At 37.4% G+C, this 20,533-nt stretch overlaps 1 protein-coding gene across 6 annotated transcripts in view; it reads left to right on the top strand.

Annotated features, from left to right (window-relative positions):
- Positions 1–13,583, top strand: part of sptbn2 (spectrin, beta, non-erythrocytic 2) — a 107,449-nt gene extending 93,866 nt beyond the window's left edge. For 4 of the 6 annotated variants that reach the window (XM_079871317.1, XM_079871313.1, XM_079871312.1 and 1 more), the window contains 19 exons: positions 1,135–1,281; positions 1,604–1,867; positions 2,089–2,313; positions 3,275–3,364; positions 3,479–3,772; positions 4,128–4,258; positions 4,347–4,551; positions 5,093–5,470; positions 5,584–5,828; positions 6,396–6,534; positions 6,642–6,726; positions 6,918–7,114; positions 7,225–7,340; positions 8,174–8,249; positions 8,670–8,783; positions 11,666–11,847; positions 11,946–12,119; positions 12,212–12,254; positions 12,336–13,583. In XM_079871317.1, the coding sequence (XP_079727443.1) occupies positions 1,135–1,281; positions 1,604–1,867; positions 2,089–2,313; positions 3,275–3,364; positions 3,479–3,772; positions 4,128–4,258; positions 4,347–4,551; positions 5,093–5,470; positions 5,584–5,828; positions 6,396–6,534; positions 6,642–6,726; positions 6,918–7,114; positions 7,225–7,340; positions 8,174–8,249; positions 8,670–8,783; positions 11,666–11,847; positions 11,946–12,119; positions 12,212–12,254; positions 12,336–12,545 (3,315 nt within the window). In that variant the 3' untranslated portion in view covers positions 12,546–13,583. The remainder of the gene's footprint in view (positions 1–1,134; positions 1,282–1,603; positions 1,868–2,088; positions 2,314–3,274; positions 3,365–3,478; positions 3,773–4,127; positions 4,259–4,346; positions 4,552–5,092; positions 5,471–5,583; positions 5,829–6,395; positions 6,535–6,641; positions 6,727–6,917; positions 7,115–7,224; positions 7,341–8,173; positions 8,250–8,669; positions 8,784–11,665; positions 11,848–11,945; positions 12,120–12,211; positions 12,255–12,335) is intronic. The other 2 variants (XM_079871315.1, XM_079871316.1) reach the window with 1 other exon arrangement.
- The last annotated feature ends 6,950 nt before the right edge of the window (positions 13,584–20,533 follow it).

The raw sequence follows: 20,533 nt of genomic DNA, 5'->3' as shown, positions 1-20,533 counted from the left end.
CTCATGCACAGATGTACAGACGCTTCAGTCCCATTGTGGAGACACTCTATTCGTTCCAGTGAAATCACAAAATAAAATGCACACAAACTAGGGGTGTAACGATACCCCTCATGTTACGATTCGATACATATCAGGATAACTGATCTCACAATACTATATTATTGCGATACTCCAAGACATATGATAAAAGGTTAACAATTTTTTTTTACTGTTAATTAAAATGCTAAATTTGGTAGTAGATTGTGGGTGTAAATGAGTAGGCTTAGGCTTGGACTTGGTGCTGGTAATCCAATGCACAGGACAATGGGTGACACCAGAGTAAAAAATATTCATGATTCTGAAACTGAAAACAGAATTATTTTAGACAAATATGCTTACACTCACTAGATATATTTAAAATAATGTAGGCCACTTTTTACTGGTAACATAAGACATTTGGCATTATCAGGACCCACATATATGTCCCCATTGCATTATTATACATTATATTCAATATTATATATAGTAGTTTAATGTAGTACTGACACTAAAACTCTAAACTCTAAACTAAACTTGAATTTTTTCCTCACACAGAATTTTTTTTGGGTGAACTATACACAATACATATTGTCACTATCCACGATATATATTGTTGCATTTTTGTATTGTGATATATTGAGACACGATATATTGTTACACCCCTAATACAAACATGTCCCTGCTCTTGATATACAATCTCTGATGGAGCACATTTGGTTTTAATGAGGACAAAAAACCTATACGAGGTCAGAAACGAACCCAGAACTTCTAACACGCTTAACAAATGTTCTACCATGAGACCATTAGTAAACACTAACTTTTATAGCGGATCTGTACATAATCACTGTCTTGAAGAATTTGTGCGATATAATGATTTTGATAGGCTATAAGGATGAAACTATTGCATTAAAAATGTTTCTATGAATTCCATGTCATTAAATTAAACTCAATGTACTATTGAAATTGATTTCTTGATATCATAATGTTGTTGTCTTAGTTTGTTTCTTAAATCTTAAAGAAGATTTAAGCAGGTCTTTAAAAAAAAATCGGAATTGGGCATCAAGACCTGCAGTGTAAATGGGCCCTAAGTCTTCTTTTCCCTCCCTGTCTCTGTAGCTGACTTTGTGGATAAATGAGAAGATGTTGACGGCTCAGGACATGTCCTATGATGAGGCCAGAAACCTCCACAGCAAGTGGCAGAAGCACCAGGCCTTCATGGCTGAGCTGGCCTCCAATAAAGACTGGCTGGACAAGATTGACAAGGTATGTTCCCATCATCTCCCAGTGCATTTAGATATCTTATGTACCTCTCGACCAATTAAAAAAAATTAAATTGTAATTTCCAGGCCTGTAAACGTAATGAAAATGTATAACAATTCTAAAAAGTCATATAAATGCTCATCTCTAAACTATATTATTTGTTAGGAATTGCTCTTTTATGTGGAAAGTCTGGAAATATGGAAATTCATTCATCAAATGGCTTCATCAGGGCCATACTAAATAAAGAAAAAACAAGGAATGTAAAACATATAAGCAGAGGTCAGAATAGCTACAATGATTACCTGTCTCTTTCTTGTTCTCGCAGGAGGGTCAGGTGTTAGTGAAGGAGAAGCCGGAGCTGGAGCAGACTGTATCAGAGACTCTGAGCAGCCTGCAGAAGCAGTGGGAGGAGTTGGAGAGCACCACTCAAGCCAAAGCTCAGTGTCTGTTCGACGCTAACCGAGCTGAGCTTTTCACACAGAGCTGTTCAGCGCTGGACTCCTGGCTCCAGAACATCTCCTCTCAACTGCAGAGCGATGAATTTGGAAAAGATCTCACAAGTGTCAACATCCTGCTCAAGAAACACCAGGTAAATCCAAGGTCAAGAAAGATCACAACTCCTGATACTCTCAGATCACCTTTGTATGAAATTAAACTGTCCTGTAGTCCGTGGGACACAACATTTGGATGGGCAGTCATTCTCTCTGGAAACACTACCAAAAATGTGGAGAAAAAAAGTGTTCTGTGTAAGTGTAAGCTTTCAACCTAATGACCCCTTATGTGACCCTGTACTTTGTGTGTGTGTGTCAGATGCTGGAGCATCAGATGGAGGTGCGGGAGAAAGAGGTCCAGTCTCTGCAGTCACAGGCTCTGGCCTTGGCCCAAGAAGAATCTGGGACAGTGGAGGTGGATGGTCAGCAGAGAAGGGTGACAGACAGCTTTGCTCAGCTGCAGGACCCTCTAAAACAGCGGAGGCAGCATCTTCTTGCTTCAAAAGAGGCTCATCAGTTCAACAGAGACCTTGAGGATGAGATTGTGAGTCACAAACAAGAACCACTACACTGTTAAAAAAAAAAACAACAAAAAAAACAGTACATTTGACAAGAAAATACTTTCAAACTTTCTTCTTGAAAAATTCACCTTTAATTCAATGTGTTGCTTTATTTCTTTTTAATTTTTTGTGAAAATGACTAGCAATTTTTGAGTGAAAATAGTTTCAAAGTACCCTACCGTTCATCAGTAATTTTCTTTTTTTAAATAAATTAATACTTTTATTCAGCAAAGGAGGATTAAATTAGTCAAAAGTGACTGTAAAGACATTTATAGTTCTAAAAGATTTGTGTTTCAAATAAATGCTGTTCTTTTGAACTTTCTATCCATCAAAGAATCCTGAAAAAAAAGTGTATCACAGTTTTCACAAAAATATTAAACAAGAAAACTCTTTTCAACATTCATAATAATGAGAAATGTTTCTTTAGCAGCAAATCAGCATTTGAGAATGATTTCTGAAGGATAATGTGACAGTGAAGACTGGAGTAATGATGCTGAAAATTCAGCTTTGATCACAGAAACCAGTTATTTTAAATTGTAATAATATTTCATAATATTGTTATTTTTACTGTATTTTTGATCAGTTAATTGCAGCCTGGGTGAGCCTAAGAGTCTTCTTTCAAAAACATTAACAAATCTTACCAACCTTAAAGGGATAGTTCACCCAAAAATAAAAATTCTGTCATTAATTACTCACCCTCATGTCGTTCCAAACCTGTCATTACTTTCCTTAATCTTCATTAATGACTTATTAATCTTCGGAACACAAATTGAAAGGTGATTAAATGGTGACAGAATTTAAATTTTTTGGGTGAACACTCCCTTTTGAACTTTTGAACAGTAGTGTAAATAGTGTAGTGTAAAATTTACTTTTTGGTATACTCATACATGCACGCAATATTAATTTGGAAACGTTTTGAGTAATTTTTTGTGTTTTTGTCTAAAGTTATGGGTGAAGGAAAGGATGCCCCTTGCCACTTCAACAGACCATGGTAAAGATCTGCCCAGTGTTCAGTTGCTCATCAAAAAGAATCAGGTAATCGATTGCTCAATGTTTTTGAAGTTATATAAATGTTTTTCATTTTAAGCAGCTAAACAATTTAACGTTTTTTTTTTTTCGCTGTCTGACTGAATTTCCATTATCCTCTAGACTCTGCAGAAGGAGATACAGGGTCATCAGCCCCGTATCGATGACATACAGGCTCATGGTAGAAACATGTCTCCTGGGAAAGAGTCAGAGATGGACAGGGAGAGGAGAGCTGCTCTTGATGAACGTCTGGCGGAGCTGAGGGAATTGTGGGCCCTTATGATTTCTGAGACCGAGAAGAGAAACATGAGGCTAGCAGAGGCTAACCGAGCACAGCAGTTTTATGCAGATGCTGCGGAGGCTGAGGCCTGGATGGGGGAACAAGAGCTTCATATGATGTCAGAGGAAAAGGCAAAGGTCAGTGAGACTGAACTATGTAGGTGTTATTAACAGCTATTCAAAAGATGCTTGAAAGAATTTTGCACATGGAAGTATGAGACATACACTGCCATTCAAAAGCCCCACATACAATAGACCTCCTTCAGTACTGTTTAAATGCATCCCAGTTTGAGACCGTTTGATCATGAGACCTTTCTTTGAAGAAGCTCAAATGTGGGAGAGTTTGATTAGGTTAAAATTTTTTGCCCCAACTAAATTCTCATATAGTAGTACAGTCATTCTATAACTCTGAGTTTAAGTAATTTGCCAAAGTTCTGTGCTGTTATTGGAGTGTTTATGTATGCAGTGTTTAAAGTTTTTATGGTTGTTGTAGGATGAGCAGAGTGCTCTGGTGATGGTGAAGAAACACCAGATTCTGGAGCAGGCTCTAGAGGACTACGCTCAGACCATTCACCAGCTGGCCAATAGCAGCAGAATAATGGTGAACAGCGAACACCCAGAGAGGTGGGGAGTATAAAAGGGTCGGTGGACTGTCAGATAAAGCGTTTGAAGTGAAGTATTGGTATAATCTATTTTCTTTCTCCTCTTGTAGTGAAAGAATCACTCTGAGGCAGGCCCAGGTGGATAAACTGTATGCAGGGTTGAAGGATCTGGCTGAAGAGAGGAGGGGTAAACTGCAGGAGAGACTGAGACTGACCCAGCTGAAGAGAGAGGTGGATGATTTAGAGCAGTGGATCGCTGAGAGAGAGGTCGTCGCCGGGTCTCATGAACTTGGACAAGACTACGAACATGTGACGGTATGAAATCTATTTTTCCCTCCTTGCTTCCTAAATCTTAACTCCTGGAATTGAAAAAGCTTCATTCAGTTTATCATATTTATGTGAACTACTTCAGGTTATATCTATAAAACTGTGAAATTGTGAAAACTGAGCTTTTTGAAGATGCTCTTTCAAGTAGATACATTTTAAAAGCAGTTTTCGCTTTGTTTTTTGCGACCAAATCGAATCAGTAAGTGGTGAGATATTTTGCTAATAAAGTGATTGTGCGCGAAGAATGTCGTGGGAACTTTATTATGTCTGGTTTCTCTGTATCACCTCAGTGAGCTTTTATTACATTTTATGCATGTGCAGCATGACGATTTTTGCGTTTTCTTTAATTAAAAATAAATAAAAATAGTTTGGCAAAAATCGCTTGGAAAATGCTAGTGTTGATGGAGCTTTTTCCACTACCCTTTTCAAATGTATCCGGATTAATGTAGATGTAACCTTAAACTTTCTTAAAAGATTATACAGTGGGATTGCCGTCTATAATTCTGGGTGTTCTCTCTCGACCCTTCAGATGTTGCGTGATAAGTTCCGGGAATTTGCGCGGGACACCAGCACAATTGGCCAGGAGCGTGTGGATGCAGTGAACGCTCAGGCAGATGAACTTATCGAGTCAGGTCATCCAGAAAACGCCAGCGTAGCTGAGTGGAAGGATGGGCTCAATGAGGCCTGGGCCGACCTGCTGGAGCTCATCGACACGCGCACACAGATGCTGGCCGCCTCGTACGAGCTGCACCGCTTCCATCAAGATGCCCGGGAAGCTCTTGGGCTCATAAGGGAGAAGAAGGAGACACTAGCTGGAGCCGAACTCGGACGGGACCTGAACACTGTCCAGCACTTGCTTAGACAGCATACCGCCTATGAGCATGATGTGCAGGCACTCAGTGGACAGGTTAGAACCTTCCTTTAACCTTTTCCCATATATGCTCTACATTTTCTGATGGCTTGATTTTGACGGTTTATGTGTCTAAAGGTTAAACATCATTCTTTGACCCTTCATTGCAGGTCACTCAGGTGCAGGACGACGCTGCACGTCTGCAGAAAGCGTACGCCGGAGAGAAAGCTGATGATATCCATCGCCATGAGTGTGCGGTCACAGAGGCCTGGGAGGGGCTTCAATCTGCCACTCAAGCCAGACGGCTGCTCCTGCTGGACACTGTGGAGAAGTTCAGACACTTAAACATGGTCAGAGACCTCATGTTGTGGATGGAGGGAATCAACTTACAGATCCAGTCACATGACAGTCCGAGGTACATGCAAACCATTCACATTGTGAAGTCTAAATCAAACATACACTACCGTTCAAAATTTTGGGGTCGGTACAATTTCTTAATGTTTTTGAACGAAGTCTCTTATGGTCACCAAGGCTGCATTTATTTGATCAAACAGTTCAGTACAGTAATTTTGTGAAATATTGTATAACATAATATGGCAAATCTGAATTTTTTTGCATCATTACTCCAGTCTTCAGTGTCACATGATCTTTCAGAAATCATTCTAATATGATGATTTGGTGCTCAAGAAACATTTATTATTATTATCCATGTTGAAAACAGTTGTGTTGTGGATGCTTGTGGGTTTTTTCAGGATTCTTTGATGAATGAAGTTCAGAATAACAGCATTTATTTGAAATATAAAAGGCTTTGTAACATTATTTACATGTCTTTACTGTCACTTTTGATCATTAATGCATCATTGCTTAAAAGTATTGTTTAAAAATTTTTTTTTTTGAATGGTAGGGAATATACACTGATATAGCATACATATATGAGTCATATATGTCATATATAAGTCATATATGCTCTGTGTTGTTGTAGGGACGTCTCCTCAGCTGGTCTGGTCATCGCCAACCATCAGGACATTAAGTCTGAGATAGACACAAGAGCAGACAGCTTCACTGCTTGCAGTGAAATGGGACGGACCCTCACCAATAACAACCACTATGCTTCAGATGAGGTTTGTCCACACACAAATGAACATGTACATTTACATATTAATCACTGCAAGGAAACCCACATGCACCCACTCACACGCTGAGGTAATTGGATGTCTGTGATTTCTAGATTCAAGAGAAATTGGATCAGCTTCAGGCCAAACGCACTGAAATTAATCAGAAGTGGCAAGAGAAAATGGACCACTTACAGCTCGGTGAGAATGTGGGAGGAAGCTTGTTTCTGTGGCTCGTAGCATGCTAAAGAGATTTGCATCTAAGGGGGCAGCTTTGATGCATTTTTTTTTTAATGTTTTTTCTAATTATGATATTGTTTGACCATATGGCATCCTTGCATTCATGTGATATCTCATACTCTGTTATTCCTCTGCTTCTGTGTGTATGTCAGTTCTGGAGGTGTTACAGTTCAGTAGAGATGCGTCTATGGCCGAATCGTGGCTGGCTGGACAGGAGCCGCTGGTCAGGGCAGCAGAATTGGGCTCTAACGTAGACGAGGTTGAGAGTCTTATCAAACGCCACGAAGCCTTTGAAAAACTGGCAGCAGGCTGGGAAGATCGTTTCACACAGCTAGAGAAGCTCACCACGGTTTGTTAACTACACACCTACACCTATAAAAGTGCAGGATTTGTAATGATAATGCTATTTATTGCATCCTCCTTTAAATGTTCTCACTTTGTCATGTTATTCTCTTTCAGCTGGAAGAACAGGAAATTCAAAGAAAAAGGGAAGAGGAAGAGAGGGCCCGACGACCACCCACACCTCCCCCCGTGGAGGAAGTAGTACAGTCGGAGATTAACGATTCTGCTGCAAGGTAAGAAATAGACTGTACCATTCTACTCCGCTAGAGGGGTGGTCATTTTTTCCTGTTTGCTTTTTCACTTTTTTTGCTTGTTACTCTTTGCTTGTTACTAAAACAAAAATACTCACCAAGTGCAAAATGCAAGTTAAAAATAGGCTTTGACAGTGAAATAAAAGCATTATATTTACACTACCATTCAAAAGTTTGGGGTCAGTAAGACTTTTCCATTTAAAGAAATGAACACTTTTACTCAGCAAGGATGCATTAAATTGATCAGATATATCGGACGGTCAAATTTTTTTTACATTGTTATAAGATTTCTATTTAAATAAATGCAGTTCTTTTAAACTTTCTATTAGATAAAGAATCCTGAAAAAAAATGCATCGTAGTTTCCAAAAAATGTTAAGCAGCTCTGAAATAAATGTTTCACCAAATCAGCATATTAGAATAAGTTCTGAAGGATCATGTGATGCTGAAGACTGGAGTAATGATGCTGAAAATGACTGCATAAATTACAATTTAAATTATATTTAAATAGAAAATTGGACAAATATTTTGTACTAACAAATATTTTGTACTGCCTTGGTGAGCATAAGAGACTTCTTTTAAAAACATTAACGAATCTTGCCAACCCCAACATTTTGAAGAGTAGTGTAAATATTTATTAGCTTTTTTTATTTTTTTTATTTTTTTTTTTCTTCTTCAGGAAAACATTAAATCAAATGATTTAAGTTGATCTAAGAAAAAAACGATACTCAAAAAGATACTTCTGGACCATAGTTGTAACTTTCTGTTTTTAATGATGACTTTACACGTTTGCTTTGTATGTTTGCTTCTCTTTAAGGACGAGTCTGGACCAGACTACATTGAACCAGTCAGTATCTGTCAATGGTGTCTACAGTGACCAGGAAACATCACAGGTCAGATATGGTCCACACTGTGCTTGCATTAAATTCTCTATTCATATTGATCCAGTTATGCATTCACTTTCATACATGATTACATCACATGTTAATATACAGACACAGTTTTAAAATTCATTTCAAGACACACTTCACAGTCCTGTCTCAATTGTGCTGTCTTTTTGTGTGTTCAGTGTCTTTTTCCTTGTTCCTCTCAATTATTCATGTTGATATCAATGTTCTGCTGTAAACTCTTGAGTCTCTTTGAGTGTGGGAGAATGTTGCAACAAAATGTGCGTCTAACAAAACTTTCAGTACGTTTTCATGGTCATACAGTGTGGATGTCCTTTTAATTGTCAGAACAATGTTTCAACACAAACAAGTGCTAATTTGAACACTCACATGTTAACACATTCTTGTGACGTCTCTTATCTGCAGTCAATATCGGTCTCTGTATCTGAACTCAAGAAAGCCGAACATAAACCAGAGAGTAAACCTCAGTCTAACCCAGTTTCTAAGCCTGTGCCTAAACCCCACAAGGCACAGGAGCGTGTGAGTACTAACCCCGTAGCGCCAGCCTCGCCTGTAGCCGTAGTGTAGCATCGCTGCCCCATCGCTGCTTGCGCTTAACAACCCAGCAGCCTTGCAGCATGATGGCAGCTATACCACACCTGCTAGAAGGCAAAGTCACATCTTTGCTGCTTTCTATTGCTTTCAGTGAATCAGTCTTGTGCTTTATGTATGTATTTGGCTACTGTAATTTTGAACTTATGATATTTTTGTCTTGCTTAGGCCTGAGCTTCAACATCAGTGTTTGCGATGCACTTTATCACTTACAAATGTCTATTTTATGATGTTAAAAGGCAGCATTGTTGTTCTGTGGAGTGCTGTTGTTTTACTGTTTGTTGTCAGGGGATCTTAACTTACAGTAGGTCTAGGCCTGGTTTCACAAATAGGGCTCAGATTAAGCCAGGATTACACCTTAGTTCAATTGGGACATTTAAGTATCTTTTATAAACGTGCCTTGGAAAAAAACATTACCGGTGTGCATCTTGAGACAAAACAATGGCACTGACAAAATTTAAGATATCTCAGTGCAAGTTGCTTTCAGTGAAAACAGCTCAAACATGCATTTTAGTCTGGGACTAGGTTTAAAGCCTTGTCTGTGAAACCAGGGGCTTGTGTTTGGGTACATCACAACAACTAATTCCCTACTAATTCAACTGAGACATTGTTTCTTTATTTCCTTCAGTTTCATCGGATTTTACTTTATTCCAAGGCAACTATTTTTCCTAACATTTGTATTTACTTATTTGGCTTAGAATAGGGCTGCACGATATTAGGAAAAAATGACATTGCGATATTTTATTTTTCTACGATATATATTGCGATATGAAATGAAATCTAATCTATTTTTTTCTTACAAACAAATATGGGGTAAACACACTTACATTCTCATTTTAAATGATTTAAAAAGAGTATTATTTAAATTAAATGATTTGTTTGTAACTTTAGGATATGGTTTGAATTGTTAACATTAGTTAATGTAGGCTATCTAATAACTAACATGAACTTACCATGAGCAATACTTTTGTTACTGTATTTATTCATCTTTGTTTATCTTAGTTTATAAAAATACAGCTGTTATTGTTTGGTAATTTTACTTCACAGTGCATTACTGTTAACACGTACTGTACAACTTTTGATTTCAATAAGGCTATATAGCCTAAATGTTGAAATTAACAATGTTGTAGAAGTGCAGTTTACTAATAGTAAATGTTAACTAATGTAGTTAAATAGTTTAATAAATAGAACATTATTGTAAGGTGCTACCGATTTTTTTATATATATATACACCAATTCAGACGTCTCGTGAGTTCAGTGTTGGACAGGTCAGTTGTTTAAAAACCATTCATTAAATTGAATCGGTTCGGGTTCAAAGGAATCATTAGTTCGCGAATCTGACATGTAGGCGAGTCTACGGCACGCGTTGTGTAATTACCTCGGCAGTTTAGGATATCGCACAATATTTGTCAACACAGAAAACATTTAATCACTGGATAGTTTTTTTGTTGGACTCCATCGTGTCAATTGATTTTGATTAATATGCGCGACTCGCGAGGGAGAGAGAGAGAGCAAGACAGCGCTCGTGTTGTTTGAAGACGGTGAAGGTGAGCGCGCACGCGGCCGGGGCTCTCTCGCTCTGCTCGTTCTTAAATGCGCCCTGTTAAACTAACAGGACTTAAAAACACATGCAAATGTTAAACTTTCACTCTATGATGGTTAAGATGTGCAATTAATCCGCGAATCATATGTGTTAAAAAGGCCGGGGAGCAGCTGGCCCGTAAGGTTAATGAATCACGGATTAACTACGACAGCCTACATCGCACATCCTGCGATGTGACTATCGTGGATTCGCACATCGCGATATCGATGTTTAAACGACACATCGTGCAGCCCTAGCTTAGAATATAAAGTTAGTTTAAGTAACTGACTGTTTTAGGCAGATGTGTCCCAGTGTCTTTGTGGCAGTGTTATTTCATTATTACCCCCAGCTTTTCCATACTGCCCCACGTTTGTCTTTGGTGGAACATGCCTTTGTTGGTGTGTGTGTGTATGTGGGTTTTTTTGTCTTTTGAGTTTGCCTTTCCTTTCCTTTTGTGTGCATGTACATATTGTGCTTATTGAGTTTTAATATTTTGATTCATCTGTTCATTTGGATGATAAAGTATTATCCAGGAATATTTGTTTGTCATTAGTCAGGGATTACACCTCAAACTTCAGTTAGTTAATAAAAGAATAACTGTGTGGGTTTAAGTTAATTTATGAGATTTATGAGAATACTGAGACAGGACATGTTATGAATGGTCAGTAAGATTTTTTAAAAAGAAATTATTACTTTTATTCAGCAAGGACACAAAGTTATTTAAGACTGACAAAATGTTGTTACAAAATATTATTATTTCAAATAAATGCTGTCAACATTGATAATATATATAAGATATGTTTCTCGAGCACCAAATCAGCATATTATAATGATTTCTGAAGGATCATTATAAGGAACTGAAGACTGGAGTATGAAAATTTTAAAAATTACATTTCAATGAAAAGTTATTTTAAATAGTAATAATATTTCACAATATTAATATTTTTATGTATTTGTGATCAAATAAAATACAGTCTTGGTGAACAAAAGAGAATTCTTTTAAAAAAAATCCCAAATGGTAGTGTGAGAGTGTAATATTTTTAATGAACAGTTTAAAGTATTTTTGTTGCCTTTTAAAATAGCATGTAACTGTGAACAAGTTACATAAAGCCTTTAACGAATAAAAATAGTATTGACCAGAACAATAGTGACCTAATCACTATTTGTCATAATAGCAACAATGCATTATTGTAACGTCTACTAACTGTGGCCTGTTCCTGTCAACCAGGGATCAGAATCGGAATCAGTTAACGGCCCGGGCCGTGACAGCGGTCTGGACTCAGCATCACGGCAAGACCCTTCGGCAACACTGCCAGGGCGAGGAGGAGCAGAGGCGGCCACAGAAGCCATGGAGGGCATCCTTTGCAGGAAACATGAAATGGAATCGCTCAACAAAAAAGCAGCCACCAGGTGACACAGGAGGCAGATCAATTATGAAAGAATGATCAGGGGAATCTAATCAGGTTTAATCATGTAAATGCTGTGTTTTTCTCTCTGTGCATTTGTAGATCGTGGCAGAATGTATATTGCGTTTTACGTAAGGGAAGTATGGGCTTCTATAAGGACAACAAGAGTGCCTCTAATGGAATCCCCTACCATGGAGAAGTTCCCATCAGCCTCAACGATGCTGTCTGCGAGGTAGCCCATGACTACAAGAAGAGGAAAAATGTATTTAAACTTAGGTGAGAAAGAGATGAGGAAAGACATTTTCTCAGTAATTATGAAATGTAAGGAAATAAATAAAGTTCTTTAAATGTGTTTCATCTTTTTAAAGGCTTGGGGATGGAAAAGAGTTCTTGTTCCAAGCGAAGGATGAGGTAATTTTTGCAAAGGATGAAAAGAGAATGTTTTTATGTCGTACTCTTATATTAAGTTTTTTATTTTGTTTTCTCCCTCAGGCTGAGATGAGTTTATGGATTCGATCAATCCAGTCATCCCTGTTGCCCGGCGAGCGCTCGCCGGGTGGCACACGAGGTCTAAGTCGGGCGATGACCATGCCGCCAATGTCTCCCAGCTCGGGCGAGGCAGGAGGCGTGACCATGCGCAACAAAGACGGCAAAGATAGAGGCGGCGAGAAGCGCTTCAGTTTCTTTGGCAAGAAGAAATAAGCACCAAAATATCCCACAGATCTCCACAGTGAGCCAAACAAGAGATGGAAGTTTATCAACACTCAAAAGAAACTGATAAAGTTAGAAAAGGCAAAGAAAACTCGCATGTCACTTTGTGATAGGTTTTTTGTTTTTGCCCTTTAGTTTTCTTCCACTCTTTTTTATTTTATTCATCTCATTTCGCACTTCTTTGGATTTTGTTCAAGCCAAGGGAGTGGCTTCCCTGACCGAGAGCCATCCTGAAAGTTTAGCTCATACCTTTCAATTTGAATCATTTCCTTTTAACTTTTTCCCTAAACATGATTTTATCTTTGGGTTAGACAGCATTTCCATACTGTAATGACCAAGAGTGCTATTTTGTCTTTTTTCCCTGATGATTTTTATTTCCTGTCTTAATTTTGACCTCTCGCTTTCTTTGTAAAGGACTACAGTCCTTTTTTCCGATATTATTATACTTCTAGCTAAAGATTTTATTGTTATTGCTATTATTAATATTGTTTATTTGCTGTTCTGTTTTTGAGTCGATTTAAAGTAAAATATTTAAAGAAAATGTAAGTATAGTTGGAATGATCTCATGTTCAGAGAGGACAAAGCAGAAAGAAGCCCATAAGTCAGAGGGAGTTCATGCTGGTCTTTTTCCTTTCCTTTTTATTTTTTCTTGATATGACTGTTGAATGCTTTTTTTTTTTTTCTTTTTTTTTTTTTTTTAAAGAGTAGTGTTTTTCAGCTTAAAGGGGGGAAAAAAACACTATTTATGATGACTTTATTATATTTTTTTTTTAATCTTTCTGTTCTCTCTCTCTCTCATTTCCATTAAGAAACTTTAAGTATGTGTTCTTATTCTGTGGCTTGTTCCTTTAGCTCATCAAGTTCCTTTAACCTCTTTATCTCGTTCTTTTCTTAGACCAGAAAAGTGTTTGTTGTGAAGATTGAAACTGAGGTGTGATGCTGTGGTTTGGACTTTGGTTTTACAATTGCTCGAAAGCAAACAGACATAACACAAGAATCACTTGCACAAGCCAACATTAAACTCACGTTAAACAAAGAATTTGAGGACAGCATATATTATTTTTTTTCCATTTTCTTGTAACTTTGATTTGAATATGTAGTTGACCAAGTTTCCTATCGGAATGTATTCTCAGGCGTCAGTTTTACCATTCACACACCGACGGACACGCACATGCTTTTCTCTCTCCTGACCCTACACTTTAAATACTTTACAGGGATGAACCTCTATTATTGGGATATTATTGTGTTAGTGATGCTCTTGAGGTTGATGCTGTATTTTTAGGTGTGTGTGAGCGTGTGTGTGCTCTGAAGAGGTTGCTTTCAGGTATATCGGTTGTGAATGTGCTTCAACTCTGAATGAGAAACAAAATTACTGAGGTATTCTTAATGTGGACCAAATCAACAGTTTTTCCCCCATGCACGGTGATTGAGATGATCTCTTCCCTTTATTTGTACATCACAAGTTACTATAAATTATCTTCCTTGGAGGAATGTGAAATTTTTATCGCATACTTATATAATTGTAGGTTTTATACTTGCGGTCAAAAAGAGATAACTCTCTTCTGTCCCGTAAGTAGCGTACACAGAGGCAGAATCAATGGCAACCTAGCTGACATGATTTCAGATATACTTTTGCAGTTAAACGCATGATGTCCTGGTGTAACAAGTGTACCCACTGTGGCATGAAAGCAGTATTTTTGTAGGATAAAGACTTTTCAGCCTCATATGATTGTGTGAAAGCTTGCCTTGGTGTGTTAATATTAGCGCAAGGTGTGTTTTTTTTTTTTTTTTTTTTTTGACGTCATACATTGAAGCCCCTTCCTGTGAGAAGTGTGGAGTATTGAGCCATGTCCACTCTTTTGTCAATTATCTCTACATTTCCTTTGGAGATGCATTTAAGAGGTCCGCACGAAGACGCAGTAAACTAAAAGCTGAACTTTTTTTTTTTTGTTGCTGTGACATTTGATGTGAAGGAAAATGATGCAGACTCTCTACTGAACCCTCAAAAACAGCCTTTTTCAGTGATTGGACAATGTCACCGAAACTCATTTTCCTCTCTGTTCAGTGACGTGAATTGTGACTAGTTCCGAATGAGAAATTTGGAGCTTGGAGAGTCACCTTTGTGAAACATTCTCTGGATCAGTCTGATGTTCTCTATTCTAAAGGTTAAAACGCTGCAGTAGAATGATCTAGTTGTAGACCAGTGCTTTTGTTCACACAGAATACCGTCATTGAGCTGTAAGATGATCCATTTAGTCTGAGCCTACACATACGGTTTTGGGACTGTGTGATATATTTCTTCCTGAGATAAGTCAATGTGTTGCATTGGATTACACTCTCAAATTTGTGCTGTTGATTTCTTTTCTATTCTTTTTATCATAGGTGCTTAATCTGAAAAGGTTTTCTTCCTCTCTTATTTTACACTTCCCAGTGTGGTTGGTTTTAACCCAGTTTGCTTAGATGGTCTGTAACATTGTGGCACATAAGCGAATCTAGATAATTCAGTCTGTTCGTGTAAATTTCAATGGACTGGTGAGGAAAATTCTACGGAAAATGAAATGTAATTATATTGCAATACATGAATACAGTGAATTCAATGGGGAGACACTCATCTCTTAGTAAAAGTGAATGGACTGAGCATTAGATTTGATGAAATCTGGGGTTTTTTTAAAGCAGATTTTCCCCTTCATTCAATTGTAGTATATTTTACAAAATTTTGATGCGTCTTCAAAAATATTTTCACCAAATACCCAATAAAAATACCATTTATTAAAGAATGTTAATTCCATTCTTGATTTTAAACCTGAGTTGTTAATATCACTACTATTATCTGTTGTTAGTATTGTTATTATTATAATAAAAGTCATTATTAATATTACTATTATTAATACTACTGTTGCAACTGCACCTCGTGTAAAACTGCAGCTTATTCCTGCTGAGTTTCTCGTCTGTAATACCAAACCCCGCCACTTGGGGGCAAGTGTGCTGTGGAGCATTTTTCATTACTGATCTAAACAAGAAAAAAAGACTTGTTTGTTGACTTGTGTATCTACATCTAATATTAGGAATAAAAACATGATTTGAAAAGAAAAAAAAGTGTGGCGTTCTTTTTATAAATTCTATAGATGTTTCAATATAAAATTAATATAGGATAGACCGGGCGGGGAGTGTTGTAACACTGTCAGAAAAGAGACGTGATGTCAACAATATCATACACTCCCATCACCTTTTGAGCTCACAGGAGAAGTGTCATGTGACTGAGCAACATTTTATGACCAAAAAATGGATTTTCAGGAAAACTTTTTTTTAATTTTTTTAATTTTTTTTTTTAGCAAGATCATTTTTGGTCAGTAACACTTTATTTTAAGGTGACACGTTACTACATGTACTTACTATAGTAATTACAGTAAATTATGGATAATTACAAGTAACTAACACTAAACCATAACTCTATAGTAAATAGCCTACATACGTCACCTTGAAATTACAATGATTGTTATACAAAAAGGTTACATTTTATCTAACAATCATTGTATTTTAGATACAATTATTTTATTTGCATATCCTAAAGTAGCTGTTTCTTTAGTTCAGTTTAATGTTTTGCATTCATGCTAACTTCAAACCCACGTGCTAAAACAATTAGCTTATGGTTGTTTGGGGTGGGGATAGTGTAAAGTTACATTAAAAAGGTTACAACCAACTTCTTATGATGATTCCAATATCAATCACATCCTCTTTGGAGGCAGTCACGTGAGTTTTTTGTTGTGCATTAAAGGATTGATTCGGTAAATGTGTTTCCATGGTAGTTTATGCGCATGTCGTCTTACCAGATAAAAACTTTATCCGCTTCAATTGAGCACATATATTTTTAGAATTTATGCGCATTTATAGTTTCCATCCATTTTTTTTGTGTGTGTGATTATCCCAGAATTTACATAAAAATAAGTGTATGGCAACATAGCAAACAAAACTCGGCAGTTGTTTTTGTGCTAAATTTAAAGTTCAACAAGAAATACACTAGGCTATGTTTTTTGTCATTTTAAATTGTTCACTTTATTGAAGAACCAAGAATAATGCGTTTTGAATAAAGTTCTTGCAAATTACCTCTCATTGTTACAACAATCCACGGTGTTGCAAGGTTGTAACTACAGAACTCTTTGTTTTTGACATCAACACTCATAATCTGTGATCCAAGTAAGTTTTATTTATAGTAGACAAATGTGGCTGCCGTGTATCAAAGTTTGAGAGATCCAGCACAAACAACAACTGAGTTACTGATGTTCAAACAAAAAGTGTTACGTTCCATCGCCTGTCCTCCCCCATGTCAATCAAAAACTTCAGACTTTCAAAAGCTTCTGACAGTCAGACATAATTTGGTCATAATGTGCTTAGTCTTCCCTTTTTTAAATATTTTCGGTTCCCATACATGTCGAAGCACAAAGCAGTCCTCTCTCTCTGCCTGCTCTCCCAGCTAAGACATTGACAGGTCATGAACTTTGACCTTAACCCATCCATATGAAGTTTACCATCTTAACAAGAATCAGCTTGCCTCAAATGCAAATCTCTCCTCCTCCCTCCTGTTCCTCCGCTAGACACAGTGCTTTTAGAGCTGACTTTGGTGTTATTTTCTGCAATAATGAGCAGAAATAATTATGAAAATGCACTATAGCAAATTAATGAGCTATGTTCATTATCTTGGCCACTTCTGCGCCATGCAGAGAACAAGTTGTTCCGAATCTGACCTTGAAACTCAACCAGAAAGCTTTCAACTGCCTACAGACCTCAGGCTCCAACTATTAACAAAGCCTGCAGGAACCCCCCCTGTAGAATGTCCCTTTATCCCTTTATACTGTTCTATAGGCTACTTGCCACACGTTCAGATGCTCACTAAGCAAATACCCCATTTAGTTTGTAATATAGACTGATGGTGCTTCCACCTCCTGTGCTTATTATGTTTTAAAATTTCAGGCCTGGTGAGTGCCATCTATCAAGTCTATCAAGTGTTCAGAATCGCTTGGCAAATGCAATATGTTAAAACCGATTTAAAAGCGCGACGGCGGCCTCACCTCCAGCCCTCCCGGGCCCCCGCTTTGTGTTCGTTCACAATGGCGCGTTCCCCAGCGACCGTTAAAACCGCCTGAGCACAGCGAGGGGCTGCTGCACCCTTACTTCAAACTGTTGCCAAATTGTCTTTGAGCCCTCAACGGACTGATATAGGCTAAGTTGTAAAGAACATCGTTACGGATTTTAACAGAATCTGAAATTGGATATCAACAGATTTATTGTAAGTAAACTCAGTAACTTTCATAAAATACGTGTTTGTATAACGTTAGCCTACATTACTATGTAAGTTAGATATTTGAATAGGTGATAGCCTACTACATGGGCTTATAGGCTAGCCTAGGCTATATGAAATAATAGCTTAGCCTATGTTTTTTTTTTACGTATTATTAACTAACGTATTGTTTTTTTTTTAATTTTGTGCCTGTTCTGTGGTGTTAGTCGTGTGTGTTCTAGAATTTCAGTCAAACAAAACTGCATTTTGGCTGTGTGGGAAATCTCGATTATTTAGGTTAATTTAACTTGTTAACCATGTAATAGGCTAAGTGTGCAATAATTTTGAGGAAAGGCGTGAATGTTCTGTAGTTATAGGCTAGGCTTAGGCTTAGACTTATCATAGTTGTTGTGAGAAACTGGCGTGTCTCTTTCTTGTCATTCAGAACTGCTGATAAAACGCGATTTCAGTGCAGATAAACAAATGCGCATATTTCATTTCATAGCTGTTTCGTGAATTGCGGCTGTGCGTGTTCACGGCAAGAGTCTGAATGTGGAGTCAGCATACTGCAGTGCGCGTGACCGAGTGCAGTCAGCTCCACTGGGAAAAGCTTGCATGAGTTTGATCATTAGCGTAATCAAGTTACATACTGTATGAGTTTTCAAGGAGTAAGAGAAACAGACTATGAAGGAATGACCTGAAAAAACATACACGGGCGAGTGGCTCTTAAAATTATTATTAAAATGGTATTGGTGGAGGATTAGCTATTTATTGAACACTTTTAGGCCCTCATATCATATGAGCATGGAAAGCATATGCATATTTATGTAGGCTATTTATGTATGTATATATGTTATTTTTGTATATATATATATATATTTAGTCATGATCAGAAATGCATTTTTATGTGATTTTGACATTTAAGTTGTTTTCTCAAGAAGGTTTTTTCCAAGTATCAGAAGTCAGTTCTAAATTTTATATATATCCAAATCAGTGTCTGACACTTTGAGAAGGCGGCAACAAATGTATCATGACACTATAGTGACTAAACATGGTCAATTGATGACCATGGTCCAGCCAACTCATGGAACAAGGACATCTTATAGAATGAAGTTTAGCAGGTGCCGATGAAATAGTTTGCAGCTAACCACTGCAGTTTTTTTTTTCTTTTCTTCAGAATATTATAGTAATTCTAAATCACGGTAAAGTAAGACAGCGAGAAAAAAAATGCCTGGCTTGTGAGGGTTTCTACACGTGAACCCACTTGTGAACTTGTTTTGCCTTTTGACTGCTGAATTTGCAAATAACTCACTTAGTTATTTAGAGTTAGAAACATTTTCAGCTTCAGAAAGCATCTTGCATCTTCTGCAAAATGTGTCCTGTGTTTCTGCTGTGTATGTGTTTCTATACAAGTATGTGTTCAAGAATCAGGTCTGCTCTATAAAATGCACATCACATCTGGAGTGGATTTGGAGAACAAACAAACACACACACACACACACACACACACACACACACACACACACACACACACACACACACACACACACACACACACACACACACACACACACACCATTATGACCCCAGATTGTTCTACAGGCAAATATGTGATGCTGAGTGCTTGTGGTTCATAAGAGCAGATAAGGTCATGAGGGCAGATCGACAATGCAAGAAAAATGTGAAAAGCGTTCGGAGCAGGGATTCAGACTGGGAGGAATGCCAAATGAATGATAATTTAGCTTCACTCTGGTCTCCATATGTTGAACAGAACCATACAATGATGCTGTAATTAGTATAGAATGAAAAAAGAAAAAGAGAAACATTCAGTTTTAGAATTTTAAGTCAAGCCATTGACTTTGTTAATGTAATAAAAAGCATCTACTGGCAGAATCCAAACATTAACATTTCATGGTCTGATTATCAGAGCGATGAACAACATTTTTACTATAATCATTGTTGTTTTTTTGGAAGAATAAAGGATATAACCTTTAATGGATATTAAATTGAAGTTAGACTAAAACATAAGATTATGGTGAAGACTTGCATTAAGTTGGTCTGTCTCTGGTGGATTAGAGAAATTCCCGCATGTAAAGCAACAATGGAGCACAGAGAGCTCTGAAAGAAAAATGGGGAGATAAGGAAAATGAAAGTGATTGCAAGTGGGTATGGTGTGTTTCATAAAGCCTGTCTGTTCAAGCTCCTGAGAGTGTCATAACCTCAGCAACTCTGAGCTAGAGTTGGAAATTGAAGTTTTTGTCCAATATGTATATTGTTAATTAGAAGTATAGGGCAATCTGTAGATCTAGAATATGCTTTAGTTACATTTACATTTATTCATTTCACAGACGCTTTTATCCAAAGCGACTTGCAAATGAGAACAATAGAAGCAGTGAAACTAACAATAGGACAACAATATGCAAGTGCTATGACCCTTCCCAGTTTAATCTAACGCAGTACATGTACTTTTTTTTTTTTTTAAAGATAATAGAGAATAGAAGATAAAGTGTTAGTATTAATGGATCAGGTGATCAGCCGTTTCTTGAAAATGGCTGGACTCAGCCGCTCTGCTTGAGTTAGGCAGATCATTCCACCAGCAGGGAACAGTCATGGTAAAGGTCAGAGAAAGAGTAGTGCCTCTTTGAGATGGCACCACAAGACGACGTTCACTTGCAGAGCGCAAGTTTCTGGATGGCATGTAAGT

The sequence above is a fragment of the Squalius cephalus genome (genome assembly GCF_949319135.1).
Source record: "Squalius cephalus genome assembly, chromosome: 5".
NCBI lineage: Eukaryota > Metazoa > Chordata > Actinopteri > Cypriniformes > Leuciscidae > Squalius > Squalius cephalus.
This window is presented reverse-complemented; position numbering and strand designations above follow the sequence as displayed.